The sequence below is a fragment of the Tachyglossus aculeatus genome, unplaced genomic scaffold (genome assembly GCF_015852505.1).
Source record: "Tachyglossus aculeatus isolate mTacAcu1 unplaced genomic scaffold, mTacAcu1.pri scaffold_12_arrow_ctg1, whole genome shotgun sequence".
Classification (NCBI taxonomy): domain Eukaryota; kingdom Metazoa; phylum Chordata; class Mammalia; order Monotremata; family Tachyglossidae; genus Tachyglossus; species Tachyglossus aculeatus.
The window spans coordinates 879,480-903,605 of NW_024044858.1; the positions used below are offsets into that span (position 1 = coordinate 879,480).

Below are 24,126 nucleotides of genomic sequence, written 5' to 3' on the forward strand. Positions count from 1 at the left end.
GGGGACATGTAGCAAGAGGCGGGCATCAGGGAGAATCCCAACGGGACGATGAGAAGAGGAGGAGACCTTGGTGGGAATGCTGGGAAGGCCGTGAGACCAAGACGGTGGTACCCGGCAGCTGAGAGCCCTGCAGAGACCACCGGGCAGGGGGATTTGGGAGGCTGGGCCTAGCTACCTCGAGGGCTCACTGGGGCTCTAGAGGGATGATCCTGGACGCTCCGCCCGCACCCTCGTCCTGGCCGGGGTTGGACCGGATTGGCCTCGGTTCCCAGGGTACGTGCGTCCTACCGGCAGCTGCTCCAAGTCCCAGCCCGCCGGCCCCTCCTCTCTTTCAGACCCGGATTCCCATCCGAGCCTGGAATTCCTGTCTCGACCACCGCCCGCCCTTTGCCCAGCTCTCGGGACTGCAGTTGGCACGGAGCCCCGGCCCCAGCTCCCGGAATCGCCTCGTCTCGGACTCTCGCCGCCCCCGGCCGCCACCTGAAAAGAGCTACCCCTTCCCCGGGCCCGGCCCGGCCGGCGGCCCTCGGCCGAGGGGGTCGAGCGGCGACGGGGGTCCCGGCTGCCCTGGGTCGGCGAGGAGATGACCCTACGGATCCCCCTTGACGTGGGAGTCCGGTCTGGGCTCGGCCCCGCGGATGGTCCGCACGAGGAGAAGAGCGCGAGGGCCGAGCGGGGTGCGGGCAGCCCGGAGCCAGCCAGGCAGATTTATTGAAACCTTTTAAATACGTCGCGTAAGTCCGAGTCCCGCTTCCGCTCCTCGGCGCGTCGGTCGCCCCGTCCACCTCGGGGCGGCCGGCTCAGGGTGGGGAGAGAAACGGGACGGGATCCGGGGCCTCAGTTTCCACCCCCCGTCCCCGGCGCTCGAGGGGCCACGGCGCTGGCTCGGCCTCCCCCCGCCCCAGGGCGGGCCCAGGCCCCGGCGCGACGGCCTCAGTGCCGCCGGGCTAAGGCCGGGGCCCGGAGGCCCGGGTCCGGCCTCGGCCCCCACGCCGCTAGGAGCGGGCCCCGGGAAGGTGGAGGCTGGGGGTGGGGGGCTTGGAGTGATGCCTGCGGTGGCAGAGGAGGCCGCCGGCCTCACAGTTAAGGTTGTGATAGCGGGCGACGCCAGGTGCAGGGCGTGGGCACACCGACAGGAAACCGAAGCTGAAGGGGCCGAGGCAGCAGCTGGGGCAGACCAACCCCTCCTCCGGCTCCCGGGGAGGGACGGCCCCGGCGGGTGGCGGAGGTGGGGGCGGCAGCTCCGTCTGCTCCAGCGCCAAGGCCCGGGGCAGGCTGCGCTGGGCCCGCCCCCAAGGCTGCCCACCCCAGCCGGCCGCCGGCGAGTTCACTACGGCCGCGGGGGCCCGGCCGCTCGGGAGCAGCCCCCGCGGGGGCTCCGGCCCGGAGGGAGGCCGGGAGGCCGAGGAGGAGCACGTGCTGATGAGACGGCCGACGGCCGGAGCCGGGGACGCGGGCGGCGGGCGCGGCGACCCCGCCACGGGCCCGCCACCCGGCTGGTCGTCGGGCGAGGGCTCGGCCGGAGGTCCGGGCGGGGTCCGGGCGGGCTCCGGGTGCTGGGGAAGCTTCGGGGAGGTGGGCAGGGAGGAGCAGCGGCGGGTGGAGGCCACGGGCTGCGGGGGGACGCAAGGAAGGGGGTCCGGGGGTCCGGGGGCAACTGGAGGAGGACAGGCAGCCGGAAGCGGTAGGTGGTCAAGCGTCAGGGAGACGACGGGCTTGCTGGGTGTGTCCAGGAGTTTAATTTTGCCCCCTCTGAGGTCCTCGCGCCGTGAGAAGGGGTTGACGCGGGGCAGGGTGTCCCTGCGGCCCCGGGCCGGCGGCGCGGGGGCCGGCGGCAGGAGCAGGTCCGAGCGGCTGCGGGAGAGGCGGAGGTCCGGGGGCGGAGGGGGCGGCAGCAGCCACGGGGCGGAGGGATCGGCGCGCGGCGTCAACCCTGCGGACGGAGGCACGGACGGTAGCCCAGGCCGACTACCGGCGCCCTTGACCCACGTTACCAGACCCGTTACTCCTCTTCCGAACTCGGTGGGCCGACCCGAGACCCTACTGGGAGCGATAATAATAAGGGTCGGGTCTGTTAAGCACCCACTCTGTGCCACGGAAATAAAAGCTGGGGCAGATACGAGATAATCGGCGGTGTCCACAAGGCCACCCGCGGGACTCTCAGTCCCAGAGGGAGGGAGAGCAGGGATTACATCTCCCCTTTACAGGCGAGGAGGCTGGAGCCCAGAAAAATGAAGTGAGTCGCCACAGCTGAGGATGAGAACCCAGGTCCCCCGACTTTAGGGCCCAGGCTCGTCCCGCTAGGCCTCAGACGCACGACTGAACCTCCTCCCTTTTTTTCCTCCCGCCCCAAGCCTCGCTGCTCCCCAATTCCCCGGGAGAACTCCCCCTCGGCCGAATCCAGGGACGAGAGGGGGAACCGACTCACTTCCTCTGCACGCCGGAGGCCTCGGGCACGGCCGGGCCTTGCTCTGCCAGGCTCCCGGCTCCCCAGCGAGGGGTGGTGTCTCCTCCATCCCAGGAAGCAGATGAGGGCCTGTCCGGTGGGGAGATGGCTGGGGCCGGCCCGGATGCTGCTCCAGGATCTGCTCCAGGCGCTGGGTGATCTCGGTGAAAGGGGCCCGGGCCCTGGGCTCCATCTATAGGGACAAATAGACGGAGGTCATCGCCAGCGATCCTCCGAGGTTCCACCGCTGCCCTCTCGCTCCCTCATAACCCCCTCCGGGTCGACGCCAAGGAGCCCCAGTTATCCCCCGCCCCGGGATGGCTGAGGAGACCGGAAGAGGCGACCGATTCGGGATTACGGAATCCCGAACCGGGAATTCCTCGGAGGCCACCTGGCCCAGTCTCCTGCCTCCACCCGGCTAACTCATCTCGAGCCGGGTGTCTACCTTCCCCAAGCTTTCCGGGAACGGAGCCCAGCCGCGGGCCCCCGGACAACCGATCCTGGTGTTTTATCCCTCTCGCGGTCGAGAGACTCTTCTTGGCTAACCCCAAAATCTCTCCTGAGTTCTTTTAAACTCATCTCTTCTTCTCCGGCCTCAGCGCAAACGACGGGCCGGCCAGCAGCCTCTTTCCACGGTTCCTTCCACCTCTCCCTCAGGCTCTATTTTCCATACCTGGAGTCCATTCCGTCCCTCTACCCTGAAGCTTCACTAAGTTTCCCCCGTCCTTTTTTACGTGCAGTAACCTGGGAAGGTGAGAAGCAGGCTGATAAAGGATCTGACCAGGGCCAAGTCAGGCTGAAAGACTTCTCTGCGCCTCAGTTATCTCATCAAGCGCTTAGTACAGTGCTCTGCACGCAGTAAGCGCTCAATAAATACGACTGATGATGGTGATCTGTAACAGGGGGATTAAGACTGTGAGCCCCGTGCGGGACAGGGACTGTGTCCAACCTGATTAACTTGTAACTACCCCGGTGCTTAGAACAGTGCTTGGCACATAGTAAGAGCTTAACAAATACCGTAATTATTAGGACATATTATATTCTTAATAGTTGGCTTTGTTAATAAAGATCTACCTGCTGCTGTCCTCCTCTACTTGTGGGTCCACTCTGACCCGAACATCTTTATCGCGTCTTTCCCGATCCCACGTTTGGATCTGATTTTTCACCTGCGAGGGAGCCAGGCTCGCGCTTACGGTTTTCCAGGTGGCTTAATAATAATGATAGCATTTATTAAGCACTTACTATGTGCAAAGCACTGTTCTAAGCACCGGGGAGGTTACAAGATAATGAGGTTGTCGCACGGTGGGGGGGCTCCCAGTCTTCATCCCCATTTTACAGGCGAGGGAACTGAGGCCCAGAGAAGTGAAGGCACTCGCCCAAAGTCACCCAGCTGACAAGTGGCGGAGCCGGAATTTGAACCCGTGACCTCTGACTCCAAAGCCCGGGCTCTTTCCACTGAGCCACGCTACTTACTGTACTTATCTACTGCCATCCGCCATGTAGGGAACCCAGCCCGATTTAGGATCGTCTCTCGGTTCGATGAACCTAGCCTCGTTTCCTTCCCTCATACCCCTAAGGTACCGTGTTAATAATAAGTGTTGGTATTTAGGAGAAGCAGCGTGGCTCAGTGGAAAGAGCGCGGGCTTTGGAGTCAGAGGTCATGGGTTCAAATCCCGGCTCCGCCCGTTGTCAGCTGGGTGACTTTGGGCAAGTCACTTAACTTCTCTGTGCCTCGGTGACCTCATCTGTAAAATGGGGATTAAAACTGTGAGCCCCCCCGGGACAACCTGCTCACCTTGTAACCTCCCCAGCGCTTAGAACAGTGCTTTGCACATAGTAAGCGCTTAATACATGCCATCATTATTATTATTATTTGTTAAGCGCTTACTATGGGCCAAGCACTGTTCAGAGCGCCGGATGTGGGTCGGGTCTCCGACACTCCTGCGTCAATCCCGCAACGGGAGAAAGGCACTGAAAAACCTTGGGATAAAAGACCCTAGACTAGACGGGATGACGAGAAGAGGGGAAGGTGGTGGGGCGAGGGGAGAAGAGGCCAAGAACTCTGTCTAGCCGAGTCTTTTTTTCCTCAACTTCCCTAAGCCGCCTTCATCAAACTCTTCCTTGACCGGCTTCTTCGGCCCACCTCTTCCCGACCTCACCCTGGATCCTCCAGGACCCCTTCCAACTTTCCCACCGCGGTGGCAAGTTACTAGGGCATCACCCCTTCTAGACTGTGAGCCCACCGTTGGGTAGGGACCGTCTCGATATGTTGCCAACTTGTCCTTCCCAAGCGCTTAGTCCAGTGCTCTGCACACAATAAATACAATTGAATGAATGAATCCCAAGGATCTAGGTGACCCTGAGCAACGTAGAGTTTGCAGGATAGCGCTTTTCCTGTCACGAGGCGGGCCGTCTGTCTTTTCCCATCCTCGGGGACTACTTTCCGCTTGAAACATTTCCCGTCCTCCCGCTTATGGGAATCACGTGCCCCGGTCGCCGGCTCCCATTTGATTTCTCTTGCCGGCGAAGAGGGAAGTGGAAAACGGGAACCCTTGCTCATTTTCCCTTCCCACGACCAGGAATGAGCCCAAGTCCTACAGCGCTGTGCCCTTCCCCTCCCCACCACCCCTCCCCATCCGGGGGAGTCCTAGGAGGCCAGGGCCCTGCTTCGGGGCTGAAATCCAGCCCGCGGTCACAGGGCGGGAGGGATCCTCCTCTCCTTCCACCTGCCCCATTCACTTCCCACACGGCAAGAGCCCCCGCCGACCGACGGGCACCGTCGCCACGAGCCGGGGCTGGAGCCCAATCTGGGCAGCCGAAGCGGGCGGCGGCCGGGGCAGGCGCGTTCACCTGGATCCTCGAACGCCCCGGGGATGCTCACGCTATTTACAGGGCTCGTGATTGGAGGGGGAAAAAAAGTGGAGGTGTGAAGTTTTACAATGCTTTTGGCTCGGCGGCGGCACCGAATGCCCCGCTCTGCTGGGCGCGGTGCGGGGTTAGCCTGCAGGCTGGGAGACGGAGCCTCTTACGCTGCAGCAGTGGATGGCGAGGAGGAGGAAGGGTCGGGGGCAGTCTTCCCCGACCAGGGCTTGGAAGGCGGCAACATCCAGACCGAAGTCCTGTGAGGGCAGAGAGGCTGGGATTGTCAGGCTTCCCTCGGTTACCACCTCTCCCCGGGGCCCCCCCAGTCTCCGATCCCCAGTTTCTCTCCCCATCCCGTTCCCCAGCCCCGCCGAAACTCCCACCTCCTACACTTTCTGAATCACTCCCTCCAACGGGAGGCACTTCCCAGGCAGCGTCCGCTCCTCCAGGCCGCCCTTCCAGGAGCGAGGATTTCTCAGACCGGCCGGGTCTTCTCCGTCGCCCCCCCCCCCCCGGCACGACCCAGTCCCGATTTGCTTCTGGGGGGACCCGCCACCCGCCGCCTTCCAACCCGGCCCCCACATCGCCCCTCCAACAGCACGGTCCCAACCCGGCCCACTCACTTCTGTCCGAGGCAGGTAGTCGGGGTCAGCGGGGACTCGGGCGATGAGCTCGCCCAGGATGATCCCAAAGGCAAAGACATCCGCCTGAGGGGGGGGGGAGGGCCGGAGCAAAGGGAAGGGCCAGGATGAGGCTGGATCCAACCTCGGATCGTCCCTCGACGGGAGGCCTCTCTCCTGTCTCTTCTCTTTCTCCCCCCCCAGCCTTCTTCTCTCTCAGGAGGTCCGGTCCCTCCCACCCCAGGTCAGGGGCAGGGGAAACCAAAGCGAAGCACGTTCTCACCTTCTCATCGTACAGTTCCCCCCGCAGCACCTCAGGCGCCATCCAATACGGGGAGCCCACCACCGCCAAGGGCTCCTTCTGCACCCCCTCCCTGCGGGAGGAGAGAGGAAGGGCAAAGGCGTCAGGGCCCCCCGCTTCCTCCTCCGGCTCCGGGAGGAGACTCTGCCCTCGGGAAGCGAGGACGCTCCTCCCCGAAGAGGGACGGGCGGGAGTCGGGGGAGGGAGGGCGAATCCCGTTGGGGGGGAAGGAAGGCGGGAGAGGGGGTCCCGGGGGCGGGTGGGGAAAGGGAGGATACAGGGGGGTCTCACCGGTAGACGGGGATCTTCTCGGCCAGCCCGAAGTCGCCCACCACGGCTGTGAATCCCCGCTCCTCCCGCCGCACCAGGCAGTTCTGGGACACGCGTTCCGGGTCAGGTCCCGCCGCTCCCCTCCCCGGCACCCCTTCTCCCCGCCTCGCCCCCGCCACGCCGTCCCCAGAGGGGCAGCCCGACGGAGGGGAGTCAGTCGATCGATCGGTCGGATTTATTGAGCGCTTACTGCGTGCGGAGCACCGTACTAAGCGCTTGGGAAGTCCAAGTCGGCAATATATAGAGACGGTCCCTACCCGACGGCGGGCTCGCAGTCTGAGCCCCCCCTTTTTTGGGTAAGGGAGGAGGACGGTTCCCTCGAGGTGAGGGGTGACCGCTCGGATGCGAAGGGGGAACGGCTGAGGGAGGAGGGGGGCTCTGACGCGACACGGTTTCCGCCCCACGGCAGGACTCGAACCAACGCCACGACCCCGATCACAGTCTCTCAGGAGGGAGAGGAAGGAGCGGATGAGACGGACCGGAGAAGCAGAGCGGCCCGGCGGAAAGAGCCCGGGCTTTGGAGTCAGAAGTCGCGGGCTCCGCCAACTGTCGGCTGTGTGGCTGGGCCAGTCACTCGACTTCTCTGTTCCCTCACGGGGATCAGGACCCTGAGAGACAACCTGATCACCCGGTAACCTCCCCGGCGCCCGGAAGGGTGCTTTGCCCGTGGTAAGTGCTTGAGACGACTGTGAGCTGGGTAGGGACCGTCTCTATACGTTGCCGACTTGGACTTCCCAAGCGCTCGATAAATCCGATTGATGATGCTGATGATGAGAAAGGCCGTTATTATTGGTACCGTCAGAAGAATCCGTACCTTGGAGGTGAGGTCGCGGTGGAAGACGCCCGTGGCGTGCAAGTAGCGGAGGCCCCGGGCGATGTCTAGGGCCAGGTGAAGCCGCACGGGCCAGGCCAGGGGTTCCGGCGAGCCCAGCAGCTGCTCCAGGGTCCCCCCGTTCATATACTGGGAAGCACAGGGACAGCGGGAGGAACAGGAGTCGCTCCCCTTCGGCTCCCGCCTCTCCGCCGGTGCCCCGCCACGCGTGTCCCCGACCGTCCCCTCACCTCCGTCAGGGCGTGCAGCTGTCCCTGGTGCACGCAAACTCCCATGAACCTGGGATGACACGGGAGGGGGGGGTGGGGAGGCCGTTAGCGGGGGGGCCCATCCCGACTCCGACCCCCCCTTCCCGACTTTTCCCGGCCTTCCCTCACCTCAGGATGTTGGGGTGCCTCAGCTGGTTCATGAGCTGCACCTCCCGCAGCATGTTGCCGCGGTTACTGGGCATCTTGTTCATCTTCAGCACCAGGATCTGCCCGGACTGGCGGTGCCGCACCTGGAAGGGGACCGGGGGGGGTGTTGGGGGAGACTCCTTCGGTCAGCGGTACTTGCTGAGCGCTCACTGTGTGCTAAGCGCTCGGCGGAGACGGAGGAAGGGAAGGTTTGGCTCCGGATCTCTTGGGGGGGGGGGTGGCGGCGGTCTGGCTGTGGAGCGGCCCGACGGCGGGGGAAACTGAGTCCGGGGCGGGGCCCGCTTGGGGAGTCAGGGGTCGTGGGTTCTAATCCTGCCTCCGCCGCCTGTCGGCCGGGTGACGTGTTTTGTCGTCCGCCTCCCCCTTCGGGAGCCCGTCGTTGGGGAGGAGGGACCGGCTCTATCTGTCGCCGACTTCCCAAGCGCTCAGCACAGTGCTCTGCACACAGTCGGTGCTCAATCGATACGACTGAATGAATGAGCCGCTTCACCGCCCTGGGCCTCAGGGACCGATTTGTACTTTCCCAAGGGCTCAGTCCAGCGCTCCGCACACAGTAAGCGCTCAATAAATCCATTCATTCATTCAATCATATTTATTGAGCGTCTACTGCGTGCGGAGCACTGGACTAAGCGCTGGGTTTCCCAAGCGCTCAGCCCAGCGCTCCGCGCACGGTAAGCGCTCAATAAATCCATCCATTCATTCAATCGTATTTATTGGGCGTCTACTGCGTGTGGAGCACTGGACTAAGCACTGGGTTTCCCAAGTGCTCAGCCCAGTGCTCCGCACATAGTAAGTGCTCAATAAATCCATTCATTCATTCACTCAATTGTATTTACTGAGCGTCTACTGTGTGCAGAGTGCTGGACTAAGTGCTGGCTTTGCCAAGCGCTCAGCACACAGTAAGCGCTCAATAAATCCATCCATTCATTCAATTGCATTTACTGAGCATCTACTGCGTGCAGAGCACTGGACTAAGTGCTGGCTTTCCCAAGCGCTCAGCACACAGTAAGCGCTCAATAAATCCATCCATTAATTCAATCATATTTACTGGGTGTCTACTGCGTGCGGAGCACTGGACTAAGCGCTGGCTTTCCCAAGTGCTCAACACACATGGTAAGCACACAACAAATCCATCCATTCATTCAATCGTATTTACTGAGCGTCTACTGCGTGCAGAGCACTGGACTAAGCACTGGGTTTCCCAAGCGCTCAGCACATAGTAAGCGCTCAATAAATCCATCCATTCATTCAATTGTATTTACTGGGCATCTACTGTGTGTGGAGCACTGGACTAAGCGCTGGCGCTGGGTCTCCCAAGTGCTCAGCACACAGTAAGTGCTCAATAAAGCCATCCATTCATTCAATCGTATTTACTGAGCGTCTACTGCGTGCGGAGCACTGGACTAAGCACTGGCTTTCCCAAGCGCTCAGCGCACAGTAAGCGCTCAATAAATCCATCCATTCATTCAATCGTATTTACTGAGCGTCTACTGCGTGCGGAGCACTGGACTAAGCGCTGGCTTTCCCAAGCGCTCAACACACAGTAAGCGCTCAATACATCCACCCATCCATTCAATTGTATTTACCGGGCGTCTACTGGGTGCGGAGCACTGAACTAAGCGCTCAGCCCACAGTAGGCGCTCAACAAATCCATCCACTCATTCCATTGCATTTACTGGGCGTCTACTGGGTGCGGAGCACTGGACCAAGCGCCCAGCCCACGGTAAGCGCTCAATAAGTCCATCCATTCATTCCATCGCATTTACTGGGCGTCTACTGGGTGCGGAGCACTGGACCAAGCGCTCAGCCCACGGTAAGCGCTCAACAAATCCATCCATTCATTCCATCGCATTTACTGGGCGTCTACTGTGTGCGGAGCACTGGACCAAGCGCTCAGCCCACGATAAGCGCTCAACAAATCCATCCATTCATTCTGTCGCATTTACTGGGCGTCTACTGCGTGCGGAGCACTGGACTAAGCGCTCAATAAATCCATCCATCCAGTCAACCATATTTACTAGGCGTCTACTGGGTGCGGAGCACTGAACTAAGCGTTCAGCACACAGTAAGCGCTTAATAAATCCATCCACTCATTCCATCGTATTTACTGGGCATCTACTCCGTGCGGAGCACTGGACTAAGTGCTCAATAAATCCATCCATCCATTCAACCATATTTACTGGGCATCTACTGGGTGCGGAGCACTGAACTAAGCGCTCTGCACACAGTAAGCACTCAATAAATCCATCCATTCATTCCATTGCATTTACTGGGCGTCTACTGGGTGCGGAGCATTGAACTAAGCGCTCAGCCCACAGTAAGCACTCACTAAATCCATCCATTCATTCCATCGCATTTACTGGGCGTCTACTGGGTGCGGAGCACTGGACCAAGCGCTCAGCCCACAGTAAGCGCTCAACAAATCCACCCATTCATTCCATCGCATTTACTGGGCGTCTACGGCGTGCGGAGCACTGAACTAAGCGCTCAGCCCACGATAAGCGCTCAATAAATCCATCCATTCATTCCATCGCATTTACTGGGCGTCTACTGTGTGCGGAGCACTGGACTAAGCGCTCAATAAATCCACCCATTCATTCCATCACATTTACTGGGCGTCTACTGTGTGCGGAGCACTGGACTAAGTGCTCAATAAATCCATCCATTTATTCTATCGTATTTACTGGGCGTCTACTGGGTGCGGAGCACTGAACTAAGCGCTCAGCCCACAGTAAGCGCTCAACCAATCCACCCATTCATTCCATCGCATTTACTGGGCGTCTACTGCGTGCGGAGCACTGAACTAAGCGCTCAGCCCACAGTAAGCGCTCAACAAATCCATCCATTCATTCCATCGCATTTACTGGGCGTCTACTGCATGCGGAGCACTGGGCCAAGCGCCCAGCACACAGTAAGCGCTCAATAAACCCATCCATTCATTCAACCATATTTACTGGGCATCTACTGTGTGCGGAGCACTGGACTAAGCGCTCAGCACACAGTAAGCGCTCAATAAATCCATCCATTCATTCCATCGCATTTACTGGGCGTCTACTGCGTGCGGAGCACTGGACTAAGTGCTCAATAAATCCATCCATCCATTCAACCATATTTACTGGGTGTCTACTGGGTGCGGAGCACCGAACTAAGCGCTCAGCCCATGGTAAGCGCTCAATAAATCCATCCATTCATTCAACCATATTTACTGGGCGTCTACTGGGTGCGGAGCACTGGACTAAGCGCTCAATAAATCCATCCATCCATTCAACTATATTTACTGGGCATCTACTGGGTGCAGAGCACTGGACCAAGCGCTCAGCACACAGTAAGCGCTCAATAAATCCATCCACTCATTCCATCGCATTTACTGGGCGTCTACGGCGTGTGGAGCACTGGACTAAGCGCTCTGCACACAGTAAGCGCTCAATAAATCCATCCATTCATTCAACCATATTTACTGGGCATCTACTGCGTGCGGAGCACTGGACTAAGCGCTCAATAAATCCATCCATTCATTCCATCATATTTACTGGGCATCTACTGCGTGCGGAGCACTGGACTAAGCGCTCAATAAATCCATCCATTCATTCAACCATACTTACTGGGCGTCTACTGGGTGCGGAGCACTGGACCAAGTGCCCAGCACACAGTAAGTGCTCAATAAATCCATCCATTCATTCAACCATATTTACTGAGCGCCTACTGGGTGCGGAGCACTGAACTAAGCGCTCAGCCCATGGTAAGCGCTCAATAAATCCATCCATTCATTCCATTGTATTTACTGAGCGTCTACTGGGTGCGGAGCACTGGACTAAGCGCTCAGCACACAGTAAGTGCTCACTAAATCCATCCATTCATTCAGTCGTATTTACTGGGCGTCTACTGCATGCGGAGCACTGGACTAAGCGCTCAATAAATCCATCCATCCATTCAACCATATTTACTGGGTATCTACTGGGTGCGGAGCACTGGACCAAGCGCTCAGCACACAGTAAGCACTCAATAAATCCACCCATTCATTCCATCGCATTTACTGGGCGTCTACTGCGTGTGGAGCACTGGACTAAGCGCTCAATAAATCCATCCATCCAGTCAACCATATTTACTGGGCGTCTACTGGGTGCAGAGCACTGAACTAAGCGCTCAGCCCACGGTAAGCGCTCAATAAATCCATCCATTCATTCAATTGTATTTACTGGGTGTCTACTGCGTGCGGAGCACTGGACCAAGCGCTCAGCCCACGGTAAGCGCTCACTAAATCCATCCATTCATTCCATCACATTTACTGGGCGTCTACTGAGTGTGGAGCACTGGACCAAGCACTCAATAAATCCATCCATTCATTCAACCATATTTACTGGGTGTCTACTGGGTGCGGAGCACTGGACCAAGCGCTCAGCACACAGTAAGCGCTCAATAAATCCATCCATTCATTCAATCGTATTTACTGGGCATCTACAGCGTGCGGAGCACTGGACCAAGCGCTCAGCACACAGTAAGCGCTCAACAAATCCACCCATCCATTCCATCGCATTTACTGGGCGTCTACTGTGTGCGGAGCACTGGACTAAGCACTCAATACATCCATCCATTCATTCAACCATATTTACTGGGCGTCTACTGGGTGCGGAGCACTGGACCAAGCGCTCAACAAATCCACCCATTCATTCCATCGCATTTACTGGGTGTCTACTGCGTGCGGAGCACTGGACCAAGCGCTCAGCCCACGGTAAGCGCTCAACAAATCCATCCATTCATTCCATCGCATTTACTGGGTGTCTACTGCGTGCGGAGCACTGGACCAAGCGCTCAGCCCACGGTAAGCGCTCAACAAATCCATCCATTCATTCCATCGTACTTACTGGGGGTTTACTGTGTGCGGAGCACTCAACCAAGCGCTCAATAAATCCACCCATTCATTCAACCATATTTACTGGGCATCTACTGGGTGTGGAGCACTGAACTAAGCGCTCAGCACACAGTAAGCGCTCAATAAATCCATCCATTCATTCCATCGCATTTACTGGGCGTCTACTGCGTGCGGAGCACTGAACTAAGCGCTCTGCACACAGTAAGCGCTCAATAAATCCATCCATTCATTCCATTGCATTTACTGGGCGTCTACTGCGTGCGGAGCACTGGACTAAGCGCTCAATAAATCCATCCATCCAGTCAACCATATTTACTGGGTGTCTACTGGGTGTGGAGCACTGGACCAAGCACTCAGCACACAGTAAGCGCTCAATCAATCCATCCATTCATTCCATCGCATTTACTGGGCGTCTACTGCGTGCGGAGCACTGGACCAAGCGCTCAGCACACAGTAAGTGCTCAACAAATCCATCCATCCATTCCATCGCATTTACTGGGCGTCTACTGCGTGCGGAGCACTGGACTAAGCACTCAATAAATCCATCCATTCATTCAACCATATTTACTGAGCGCCTACTGCGTGTGGAGCACTGGACCAAGCGCCCAGCACACAGTAAGCGCTCAATCAATCCATCCATTCACTCAACCATATTTACTGGGCGTCTACTGGGTGCGGAGCACTGAACTAAGTGCTCAGCCCACGGTAAGCGCTCAACAAATCCATCCATTCATTCCATCGCACTTACGGGGCGTCTACTGTGTGCGGAGCACTGGACTAAGCGCTCAATCATTCCACCCATCCATTCAACCGTATTTACTGGGCGTCTACTGGGAGCGGAGCACTGAACTAAGCGCTCAGCCCACAGTAAGCGCTCACTAAATCCATCCATTCATTCCATCGCATTTACTGGGCGTCTACTGCGTGCGGAGCACTGGACTAAGCGCTCAATAAATCCATCCATCCATTCAACCATATTTCCTGGGCGCCTACTGGGTGCGGAGCACTGGACCAAGTGCTCAACAAATCCATCCATTCATTCCATTGCATTTACTGGGCGTCTACTGCGTGTGGAGCACTGGACTAAGCGCTCAACAAATCCATCCACTCATTCCATCGTATTTACTGGGCGTCTACTGGGTGCGGAGCACTGGACCAAGTGCTCAGCCCACGGTAAGTGCTCAATAAATCCACCCACTCATTCCATCGCATTTACTGGGCGTCTACTGGGTGCGGAGCACTGGACCAAGTGCTCAGCCCATGGTAAGCGCTCAATAAGTCCATCCATTCATTCCATCATATTTACTGGGCATCTACTGCGTGTGGAGCACTGGACCAAGCGCTCAGCCCACAGTAGGCGCTCAATAAATCCATCCATTCATTCCATTGCATTTACTGGGTGTCTACTGGGTGCGGAGCACTGGACCAAGCGCTCAGCACACAGTAAGCGCTCAACCAATCCACCCATCCATTCCATCGCATTTACTGGGCGTCTACTGCATGAGGAGCCCTGGACTAAGAAGCGCTCAATCCATCCATCCATTCATTTCATCGCATTTACTGGGCATCTACTGCGTGCGGAGCCCTGGACTAAGTGCTCAATAAATCCATCCATCCATTCAACCATATTTACTGGGCGTCTACTGGGTGCGGAGCTCTGAACTAAGCGCTCAGCCCACGGTAAAAGCGCTCAACCAATCCATCCATTCATTCCATCACATTTACTGGGTGTCTACTGGGTGCGGAGCACTGGACCAAGCGCTCAGCACACAGTAAGCGCTCAACCAATCCATCCACTCATTCCATCGCATTTACTGGGCGTCTACTGCGTGCGGAGCACTGGACTAAGCGCTCAATAAATCCATCCATTCATTCAATCGTATTTACTGGGCGTCCACTGCGTGCGGAGCACTGGACTAAGCGCTCAATCAATCCATCCATCCATTCGTCCATATTAACTGGGCATCTACTGGGTGCGAAGCACTGGACTAAGCGCTCAGCCAACAGTAGGCGCTCAATAAATCCACCCATTGAGCACTGGACCAAGCGCCCAGCACGCAGTAAGCGCTCAATCAATCCATCCATCCATTCAACCATATTTACTGGGCGTCTACCGGGTGCGGAGCACCGGACTAAGCGCTCAGCACACAGTAAGCGCTCAATCCATCCATCCACTCACTCCATCGCATTTACTGGGCGCCTACTGCGTGCACGGCACTGGACTAAGCGCTCAACCAACCCACCCATCCGTTCAGTCGCATTTCCCGGGCGCCCCGCGCGCACCTTGTAGACGTCGGAGAAGAAGCCGGCCCCGATCTTCTCGGCGCAGTGGAAGTCGTCCACGCGGGACAGGCTGGACACGGCCCTGAGCAGCGCACGGTACGACGACGACGACGACGACGAGGAGGACGACGAGGAGCGGGGGTCCGGGCCCGGGCCCGCCCCGGCCATGGCCGGCTCCGTTCCCCCGCCGCGCTCACATGGCGGGGAGCCCACCGGCCGGCCGCCCCGGGCAGGCCCAAAGACGCGCGCGCGCGCGCGCGCGCCCCCGGGGACGGCGCGCGCACGCGCGCGGCGGGGGGCGGGGCCTAGCGGCGGGGAGGGAGCGCGCGCGCGCACGCACGCGCGCCCGGCGGGGTGCGGGGAAACCCGCCGCGCGGGGTTGGCGACCTGGCGGAGGGGACGGAGCCCAGAGGGAGGGAGCGCACATGCGCGCCGGGGACTAGCGGGGTGAGCGCGCGATCCTGGGGGGGCCTGACGAGGGAGCGGGGACTGCTGGGGGCGCGCGCGCGGCGGGGGGCGGGGCCTAGCGGCGGGGAGGGAGCGCGCATGCGCGCCGGGGGGCCTGACGAGGGAGCGGGGACTGCGGGGGGGCGCGCGCGCGGCGGGGGGGCGGGGCCTAGCGGCGGGGGGAGCGCGCACGCCGGGGGGCGGGGACTGGCGGAGGGGAGGGAGCGCGCATGCGCGCCGGGGGGGCGGGGCCTAGCGGGGTGAGCGAGCGCGCCTGGGGGGGCCTGACGAGGGAGCGGGGACTGCGGGGGGGCGCGCGCGCGGTGGGGGGGCTGGGCCTGGCGGAAGGGGGAGCGCGGGGGGCGGGGCCTGACGAGGAGGGGGGCTGGAGCGAGAGCGCGCGTTGGGGGGGAGCTGCCGAGGGGGCGGGGCCTAGCGGGGGGAGGGGGGGGGCGCGGCAGGGGGGGCGCGCGCGCGGCGGTGGGGGGGGCGGGGCCTAGCGGCGGGGAGGGAGCGCGCACGCGCGCCCGGCGGGGTGCGGGGAAACCCGCCGAGCGGGGTTGGCGGCCTGGCGGAGGGGAGCGCGCGCTCGCGCGCCGGGGGGCGGGGCCTAGAGGAGGGGAGCGCGCATGCGCGCCGGGGAGGCCTGACGAGGGAGCGGGGACTGCAGGGCGCGCGCGCGCGGCGGGGGGAGCGCTCACGCCGGGGGGCGGGGCCTAGACGGAGGGAGCGCGCATGCGCGCCGGGGGGCGGGGCCTAGCGGGGTGAGCGCGCGCGCCTGGGGGGGCCTGACGAGGGAGCGGGGACTGCGGGGGGCGCGCGCGCGGCGGGGGGGAGCGCGCACGCCGGGGGGCGGGGCCTAGCGGCGGGGAGGGGAGCGCGCGCGGCGCAGGGGTGCGGGGCCTGACGAGGAGGGGGGCTGGAGCGAGAGCAAGCGGAGGAGGGGGCACCTGCCGAGGAGGGCGGGGCCTAGCGTGGGGGGAGCGCGCGCGCACGCGCGCCCGGCGGGGTGCGGGGAAACCTGCCGAGGGGGTCGGCGGCCTGGCGGACGGGAGGGAGCGCGCGCGCGCCGGGGGGGCGGGGCCTACAGGGACGGAGCGCGCGCGCCTGGGGGGGGCCTGACGCGGGAGCGGGGATTGCAGGGGGCGCGCGCGGCAGGGGGCCGGGGCCTAGCGGCGGGGGGAGCGCGCACGCCGGGGGGCGGGGCCTGGCGGAGGGGAGGGGAACGCGCGCGCGCGGTGGGGGGGCGGGGCCTGGCGGAAGGGGGAGCGCGGGGGGCGGGGCCTGACGAGGAGGGGGGCTGGAGCGAGAGCGCGCGGGGGGGGGGGAGCTGCCGAGGGGGCGGAGCCTAGCGGGGGGAGGGGGGCGCGCGGCAGGAGGGGTGCGGGGAAACCTGCCGAGGGGGTTGGCGGCCTGGCGGAGGGGAGGGAGCGCGCATGCGCGCCGGGGGGGCGGGGCCTAGCGGGGTGAGCGAGCGCGCCTGGGGGGGCCTGACGAGGGAGCGGGGACTGCGGGGTGCGCGCGCGCGGCGGTGGGGGGGCGGGGCCTAGCGGCGGGGGGAGAGCGCACGGCGGGGGGCGGGGCCTAGCGGAGGGGAGGGGAGCGCTAGCGGCGGGGCGGGCCTAGACGAGGGACCGGGGACTGTGGGGAGCGCGCGCGGCGGGGGGGCGGGGCCTAGCGGAGGGGAGGAATCGCGTGCACCGAGGGCGGGGCCTAGCGGCGGGAAGGGAGCGCGCGCCGGGGGGCGGGGCCTGGCGGAGGGGAGGGGAGCGCGCGCAGGGGCGGGGCCTAGCGGAGGGGAGGGAGAGCGGGGAAGGGCCTGAAGAGGAGGGAGGCTGGAGCGAGAGCGCGCGGCGGGGCGGAGACCTGCGGAGGGGGCGGGGCCTAGCGGAGGGAAGGGAGCGCACGCGGCGGGGGGGGCTTGACGAGGGAGCGGGGCCTGCGGAGGGGAGGGGGGCGCGCGGCAGGAGGGCGGGGCCTAGCGGAAGGGAGGGAGTGCGCGCGCGTCAGGGGGGGCCCTGACGAGGGAGCGGGGCCCGCGGAGGCGAGGGGGGCGCGCGCGGAAGGGGGGCGGGGCCTAGCGGCGGGGAGGCCGGAGCGCGCTCGGCAGGGGGGGCCTGACGAAGAGGTGGGGCCGGAGGGCGCGCGCGGCGGGGGGAATCCTGCCGAGGGGGCGGGGCCTAGCGGAAGGGAGGGAAGGCGCTCCGGGGGGCGGGGCCTAGCGTTGGGGAGGGAGCGGGCGCGGCAGGGGGCGGGGCCTAGCAGAGGTAGCGCGCGCGGCAGGGGGCGTGGCCCAGCGGAGGGGAGGGAGGGCGCTCCGGGGGGCGGGGCCTAGCGTTGGGGAGGGAGCGGGCGCGGCAGGGGGCGGTGCCTAGCGGAGGGGAGCGCGCATGCGCGCCGGGGGGGGCGGGGCCTAGCGGGGGGAGCGCGCGCGCGCCTGGGGGGGCCTGACGAGGGAGCGGGGACTGCGGGGGGCGCGCGCGCGACGGGGGGGGCGGGGCCTAGCGGCGGGGGGAAAGCGCGCCGGGGGGCGGGGCCTAGCGGAGGGGAGGGGAGCGTGCGCGGCAGGGGGCGGGGCCTGGCGGAGGGGAGGGAGCGCGGGGGGAAGGGCCTGACGAGGAGGGGGGCTGGAGCGAGAGCGCGCGGCGGGGGGGGGACCTGCCGAGGGGGCGGGGCCTAGCGTGGGGAGGGTGGCGCGCGGCAGGAGGGCGGGGCCTAGCGGGGAGGGAGCGCGCGCGCACGCGCGCCCGGCGGGGTGCGGGGAAACCTGCCGAGCGGGGTTGGCGGCCTGGTGGAGGGGAGGGAGCGCGCGCGCCGGGGGGCGGGGCCTGACGAAGACGGGGGACCGGAGCGCGCGCGCGCGTGCGCGGCGGCCGGGGGGAGCCTGCCGAGGGGGCGGGGCCTGGCGGGGCGAGGGAGCAAGCTCCGGGGGGCGGGGCCTAGCGGAGGAGGGAGCGCGAGCGGCGGGGGGCGGGGCCTGACAAGGAGGTGGGGCCGGAGCGAGCAAGAGCGGCGGGGGGGCGGGGGCTGACGAGGGGGGCGGGGCCTAGCGGAGGGGAGGGAGCGCGCGAGCCGGGGGGTGGGGTGTAGGGGAGGGAGCGCGCGCGCCGGGGGCGGGGCCTAGCAGAGGGGAGGGAGCGCGGGCCGGGGGGCGGGGCCTGCGGACGGGAGGGAGCGAGCGCCGGGGGCGGGGCCTGCGGAGGGGAGGCAGCGTGCTCCCGAAGGGGGGCGGGGCCTGGTAAGGAGGTGGGGCCGGAGCGCGCGCGCGCGGCAGGGGGGAACCTGCTGAGGGGGCGGGGCCTAGCGGAGGGGAGGGAGCGCGCGCGGCAGGGGGGGTGGGCTGACGAGGTGGGGGGGCCGGAGCGCGCGCGCACGGGGGGGAGGCCTGGGGGAGCGCGCTCCGGGGGGCGGGGCCGGATGGAGCGCGCACGCCGGGGGGGTTCTGACGAGGAGGGGGGGCCGGAGAGCGCGCGCCCGGTCCGGGGGGCGGGGCCTGACGAGGAGGAAGGCCGGAGCGCTTTTGGAGGTGGGGGGAAAGCCTGCCGAGGGGGCGGGGCCTAGCGGAGGGGAGGGGGCCCGAGCGGCAGGGGGGGCGGGGCCTAGCGGAGGGGAGGCAGCGAGCCCGCCGGGGGGGCGGGGCCTGCCGAGGAGGTGGGGCCGGGGCGCGCGCGCGGCGGGGGGGGAGCTGCCGAGGGGGCGGGGCCTAGCGGAGAGACGGGAGCGCGCGCGGCAGGGGGGGTGGGCTGGCTTGGGGGAGTGAGCGAGCGGAGGCCTTCCCAGACTGAGCCCCCCTCCTTCCTCTTCCCCTCCTCACACCAGCTGTATGTATGTACGTATGTTTGTACGGATTTATTGCTCTACTTATTTATTTATTTCATGTGTACATATTCATTCTATTTATTTTATTTGGTTAATATTCACTCATTCAATCGTATCGAGCGCTTACTACGTGCGAAACACTGTTCTAAGCGCTGGGGGGATACAAGGTGATCAGGTCGTCCCACGTGGGGCTCACAGCCTTCATCCCCATTTTACAGATGAGGGGGCTGAGGCTCACAGAAGTGAAGTGACTCGCCCAAGGTCACACAGCGGACCCAATTTGTACTTCCCAAGCGCCTAGTACAGTGCTCTGCACATAGTAAGCGCTCAATAAATACGATTGATTGATTGATTGACATGTGGCGGAGTCGGGATTCGAACCCATGACCTCTGACTCCAGAGCCCGGGCTCTTCCCACTGAACCACGCCGCTTCTCTAATATGTTTTCTTGTCTGTCTCCCCCTTCGGGACTGTGAGACCGCCGTTGGGTAGGGACCGTCTCTCTATGTTGCCAACTTGGACTTCCCAAGCGCTCAGTACAGCGCTCTGCACACGGTAAGCGCTCAATAAATACGACTGAATGAATGAACGCGCCGGGGGGCGGGGCCTTCCGAGGGTGGGTGGGGCCGGAGTGCGCACGCGCGGCGGAGGGCGGGGCCTGCGCAGGGGAGGGAGCGCGCGCGGCGGGGGCGTGGCCTGACGAGGGGGCGTGGCCGGAGCGCGGCAGGGGGCGTGGCCAGGAGAGAGGGCGGGGGCTGCGCGTGCGCGGCGGGGGGAGGCGGGGCCTGCTCTTAACCCCTTCGTGCCCGCCCTAGCGGGGAGCTGGGGAGGCGCAGGGCGTGGGTTCGAATCCGCCCCGCCGCCTGTCAGCGGGGTGACCCTGGGCAAGGCAGGGCACGTGGCTCAATCGTGGCTCACTCATTCCTTCAATCGTATTTATTGAGCGCTCACTGTGTGCACAGCACTGTCCTAAGCGCTTGGGAATCAATCAATCGTATTTATTGAGCGCTGACTGTGTGCAGAGCACTGTACTAAGCGCTTGGGAAGTACAAGTTGGCAACATATAGAGACGGTCCCTACCCAACAGTGGGCTCACAGTCTAAAAGGGGGAGACAGAGAACAAAAACAAACATACTCACAAAATAAAATAGACTGTGAGCCCGCTGTTGGGTAGGGACCGTCTCTATATGCTGCCGACTTGTATTTTCCAATAATAATAATAATAATAATAATGGCATTTGTTAAGCGCTTACTATGTGCCAAGCCCTGTTCTAAGCGCTGGGAGGATACAAGGTGATCAGATGGTCCCACGGGGGGCTCACAGTCTTCATCCCCGTTTTACAGATGAGGGAACTGAGGCTCAGAGAAGTGAAGTGACTTGCCCAAGGTCACACAGCAGACATGTGGCTTAGTCCAGCGCTCTGCACACAGTAAGCGCTCAATAAATACAATTGAATGAATGAAATAGAATAGTAAATATGTACAAGTAAAATACATGTGCAGTGGTAAGAGCCCCGGGCTTTGGAGTCAGAGGTCATGGGTTCAAATCCCGGCTTCGCCAATTGTCAGCTGGGTGACTTTGGGCAAGTCACTTCACTTCTCTGGGCCTCAGTGACCTCATCTGTAAAATGGGGATGAAGACTGGGAGTCCCACGAGGGGCAACCTGATCACCTTGTAACCTTCCCAGCGCTTAGAACACTGCTTGGCACATAGTAAGCGCTTAATAAATGCCATCATTATAATAATAATAATTATTATTATTATTCTCTGGGCCTCAGTGACCTCATCTGTAAAATGGGGATGAAGACTGTGAGCCCCCCGTGGGACAACCTGATCACCTTGTAACCTCCCCAGTGCTTAGAACAGTGCTTGGCACATAGTAAGTGCTTAATAAATGCCATCATTATTATTATTATTATTCTCTGGGCCTCAGTGACCTCATCTGTAAAATGGGGATGAAGACTGTGAGGCCCCTGTGGGACAACCTGATCACCTTGTAACCTCCCCAGCACTTAGAACATAGTAAGCGCTTAATAAATGCCATTATTATTATCATTATTATTATTATTATTATTATTATCATTATTATTATGGGTTCAAATCCCGGCTCTGCCAACTGTCAGCTGTGTGACTTTGGGCAAGTCACTTCACTTCTCTGGGCCTCAGTGACCTCATCTGTAAAATGGGGATTAAAACTGTGAGCCCCCCGTGGGACAACCTGATCACCTTGTAACCTCCCCAGTGCTTAGAACAGTGCTTTACACATAGTTAGCACTTAATAAATTCCATTATTATTATTATTATCACCTTGTAACCTCCCCAGCGTTTAGAACAGTGCTTGGCACATAGTAAGCGCTTAATAAATGCCATTATTATTATTATTATTATTACTATTATTATTATTATTCTCTGGGCCTCAGTGACCTCATCTGTAAAATGGGGATGAAGACTGTGAGCCCCCGTGGGACAACCTGATCTCCTTGTAACCTCCCCAGTGCTTAGAACATAGTAAGCGCTTAATAAATGTCATTATTATTATTATTATTATTATTGGTTCAAATCCCGGCTCTGCCAACTGTCAGCTGTGGGACTTTGGGCAAGTCACTTCACTTCTCTGGGCCTCAGTGACCTCATCTGTAAAATGGGGATTAAAACTGTGAGCCCCCCCGTGGGACAACCTGATCACTTTGTAACCTCCCCAGTGCTTAGAACAGTGCTTGGCACATAGTAAGCGGTTAATAAATGCCATCATTATTATTATTATTATTCTCTGGGCCTCAGTGACCTTATCTGTAAAATGGGGATGAAGACTGTGAACCCCCCGTGGGACAACCTGATCTCCTTGTAACCTTAACCTCCCCAGTGCTTAGAACATAGTAAGCGCTTAATAAATGTCATTATTATTATTATTATTATGGGTTCAAATCCCGGCTCCGCCAGCTGTCAGCCGTGTGACTTTGGGCAAGTCACTTCACTTCTCTGGGCCTCAGTGACCTCATCTGTAAAATGGGTATTAAAACTGTGAGCCCCCCCGTGGGACAACCTGATCACCTTGTAACCTCCCCAAGTGCTTAGAACAGTGCTTGGCACATAGTAAGCGCTTAACAAATACCAAAAAAAAAAGAGAGGCTGGGCTGGGGAGGCACAGGGCGTGGGTTCGAAAACCGGCTCCCCCACATGTCCAGGGAGCAAGGGGATAGAAGAAATATTTTAAATAATAGGAATAATAACTGTGGTATTTCTTAAACACCATACCAAGCGCTGGGATGGATACAGGCAAATTGGGTTGGACACAGTCCATGTCCCACGTGGGGCTCACGATCCCCATTTTACAGATGAGGTAACTGGGGCACAGAGAAGTGAAGCGACTTGCCCGAGGCCACACAGGAGAAGACTGGCGGAGCCGGGATTAGAACCCGTGACCTTCTACCAAGCCCGACTTGAGCCCACGGGGCATGGCAGGGTAGCCGGGGGGAAAGGCCCCCTCCCCGTGGGATTGGTTCAGTGGGTAGGGAATATTCCGGCTTCCCGGCTCAGGCCGGGGTTCTGAGGTCGCGGGATCGGGAAAGCTCGCCTACCGCATGGCACCCTAGGCAGGTCCTGGCCCTAGAGGGGAACAGGCAGAGCCGTGGGGGTGACTTGGTGCGGAGCCGCCCAGTTGCACCTCATTGAGGATCACCGGGGCCTGAAAAATCTCCAGCGGTCGTCCATCCGCCTCTGCGTCGTCAAACAGAAATTCCTTACCAATGGATTTAAGTCACGCAATCAGCTCACCCTCTCCTGATTTCCTATTAACACCCATCCTGCACATTCTGCTCCTCTTAACACTGCCCTTCTGTCGCCTCGCGGACTCTCTCCCTCGTCCTCCCTCTGGCCCCGAAGTCCCTCCCTTTTCGTAGACGACAAACCATCACTCTTCCCACTCTCAAAGTCCCCCTAAAATCCCCCCTGAAAAGAATTCCCCCCCGAGAAGCAGCGTGGCTCCGTGGAAAGAGCTCGGGCTTTGAAGTCAGAGGTCTTCTAGGCTGTGAGCCCACTGTTGGGTAGGGACCGTCTCTGTATGTTGCCAACTTGTACTTCCCAAGCGCTCAGTAAGCGCTCAATCAATACGACTGAATGAATGAAAGGTCATGGATTCAAATCCCGGCTCCGCCACTTGTCAGCTGTGTGACTTCGGGCAGGTCACTTCACTTCTCTGGGCCTCAGTGACCTCATCTGTAAAATGGGGATTAGGACTGTGAGCCCCACGTGGGCCAACCTGATCACCTTGTAAACTCCCCAGTGCTTAGAACAGTGCTTTGCACGTAGTAAGCGCTTAATAAATGCCATCATCATCATCATCATCATCATCATTATTATTATTAAAATCACTGCTCCTGCAAGAGGCCTTCTTCCCCGACTAAGCCCTCATTTCCCCGTCTCCTTTCCTTTCTGCATCACCTAGGCACTTGGATGTGTACCCTTTAAGCACTTGATATTCATCCAACCCTCAGCCCCATAACACTTATATACGTAGCCCTAATTTATTTTAATGTCCGTCTCCCCTGCTAAAATGTAAAGGCCTTGTGGACCGGGAACATGTCTACTGACTCTGTTGTACTGTGTTCTTACAAGCACTTAGTACGGTGCTCTGCATAGAGTAAGCATTCAATAAATATTGATTGATTGATCGATCGATCAGTACCTCCCTGGCCAGGGGAGGGGGGCTGGGAGAGCAGGGGCAGGTCTGGGACTAGAGGCGGGGTGGACCTCTGCCTCGATTCACTCTCTTTGTGCCTTAGACACAAAGCAGCCAATCGCCTCTCCAACGGCGGAGACATTGCCGGTTTCCTGACCTACCTTCCTTTTTGAATAATGGTCCCAGATGACCTGCAGCCTCGCAGGCCTCCACCCATCGGA

At 60.9% G+C, this 24,126-nt stretch overlaps 1 protein-coding gene across 1 annotated transcript; it reads right to left on the bottom strand.

Moving 5' to 3' along the window:
• Nucleotides 1–682: 682 nt before the first annotated feature.
• On the bottom strand, nucleotides 683–15,166 carry TESK1 (testis associated actin remodelling kinase 1). Its single transcript, XM_038742483.1, has 10 exons — nucleotides 14,961–15,166; nucleotides 7,769–7,890; nucleotides 7,622–7,670; nucleotides 7,374–7,520; nucleotides 6,521–6,603; nucleotides 6,212–6,302; nucleotides 5,932–6,015; nucleotides 5,476–5,565; nucleotides 2,429–2,639; nucleotides 683–1,933 (listed from the first exon to the last, which is right to left on the bottom strand). The coding sequence occupies exons 1-10, from the start codon at nucleotides 15,126–15,128 to the stop codon at nucleotides 996–998; spliced, it is 1,983 nt and encodes a 660-aa protein (XP_038598411.1). The 5' UTR covers nucleotides 15,129–15,166; the 3' UTR covers nucleotides 683–995.
• Nucleotides 15,167–24,126: the final 8,960 nt, after the last annotated feature.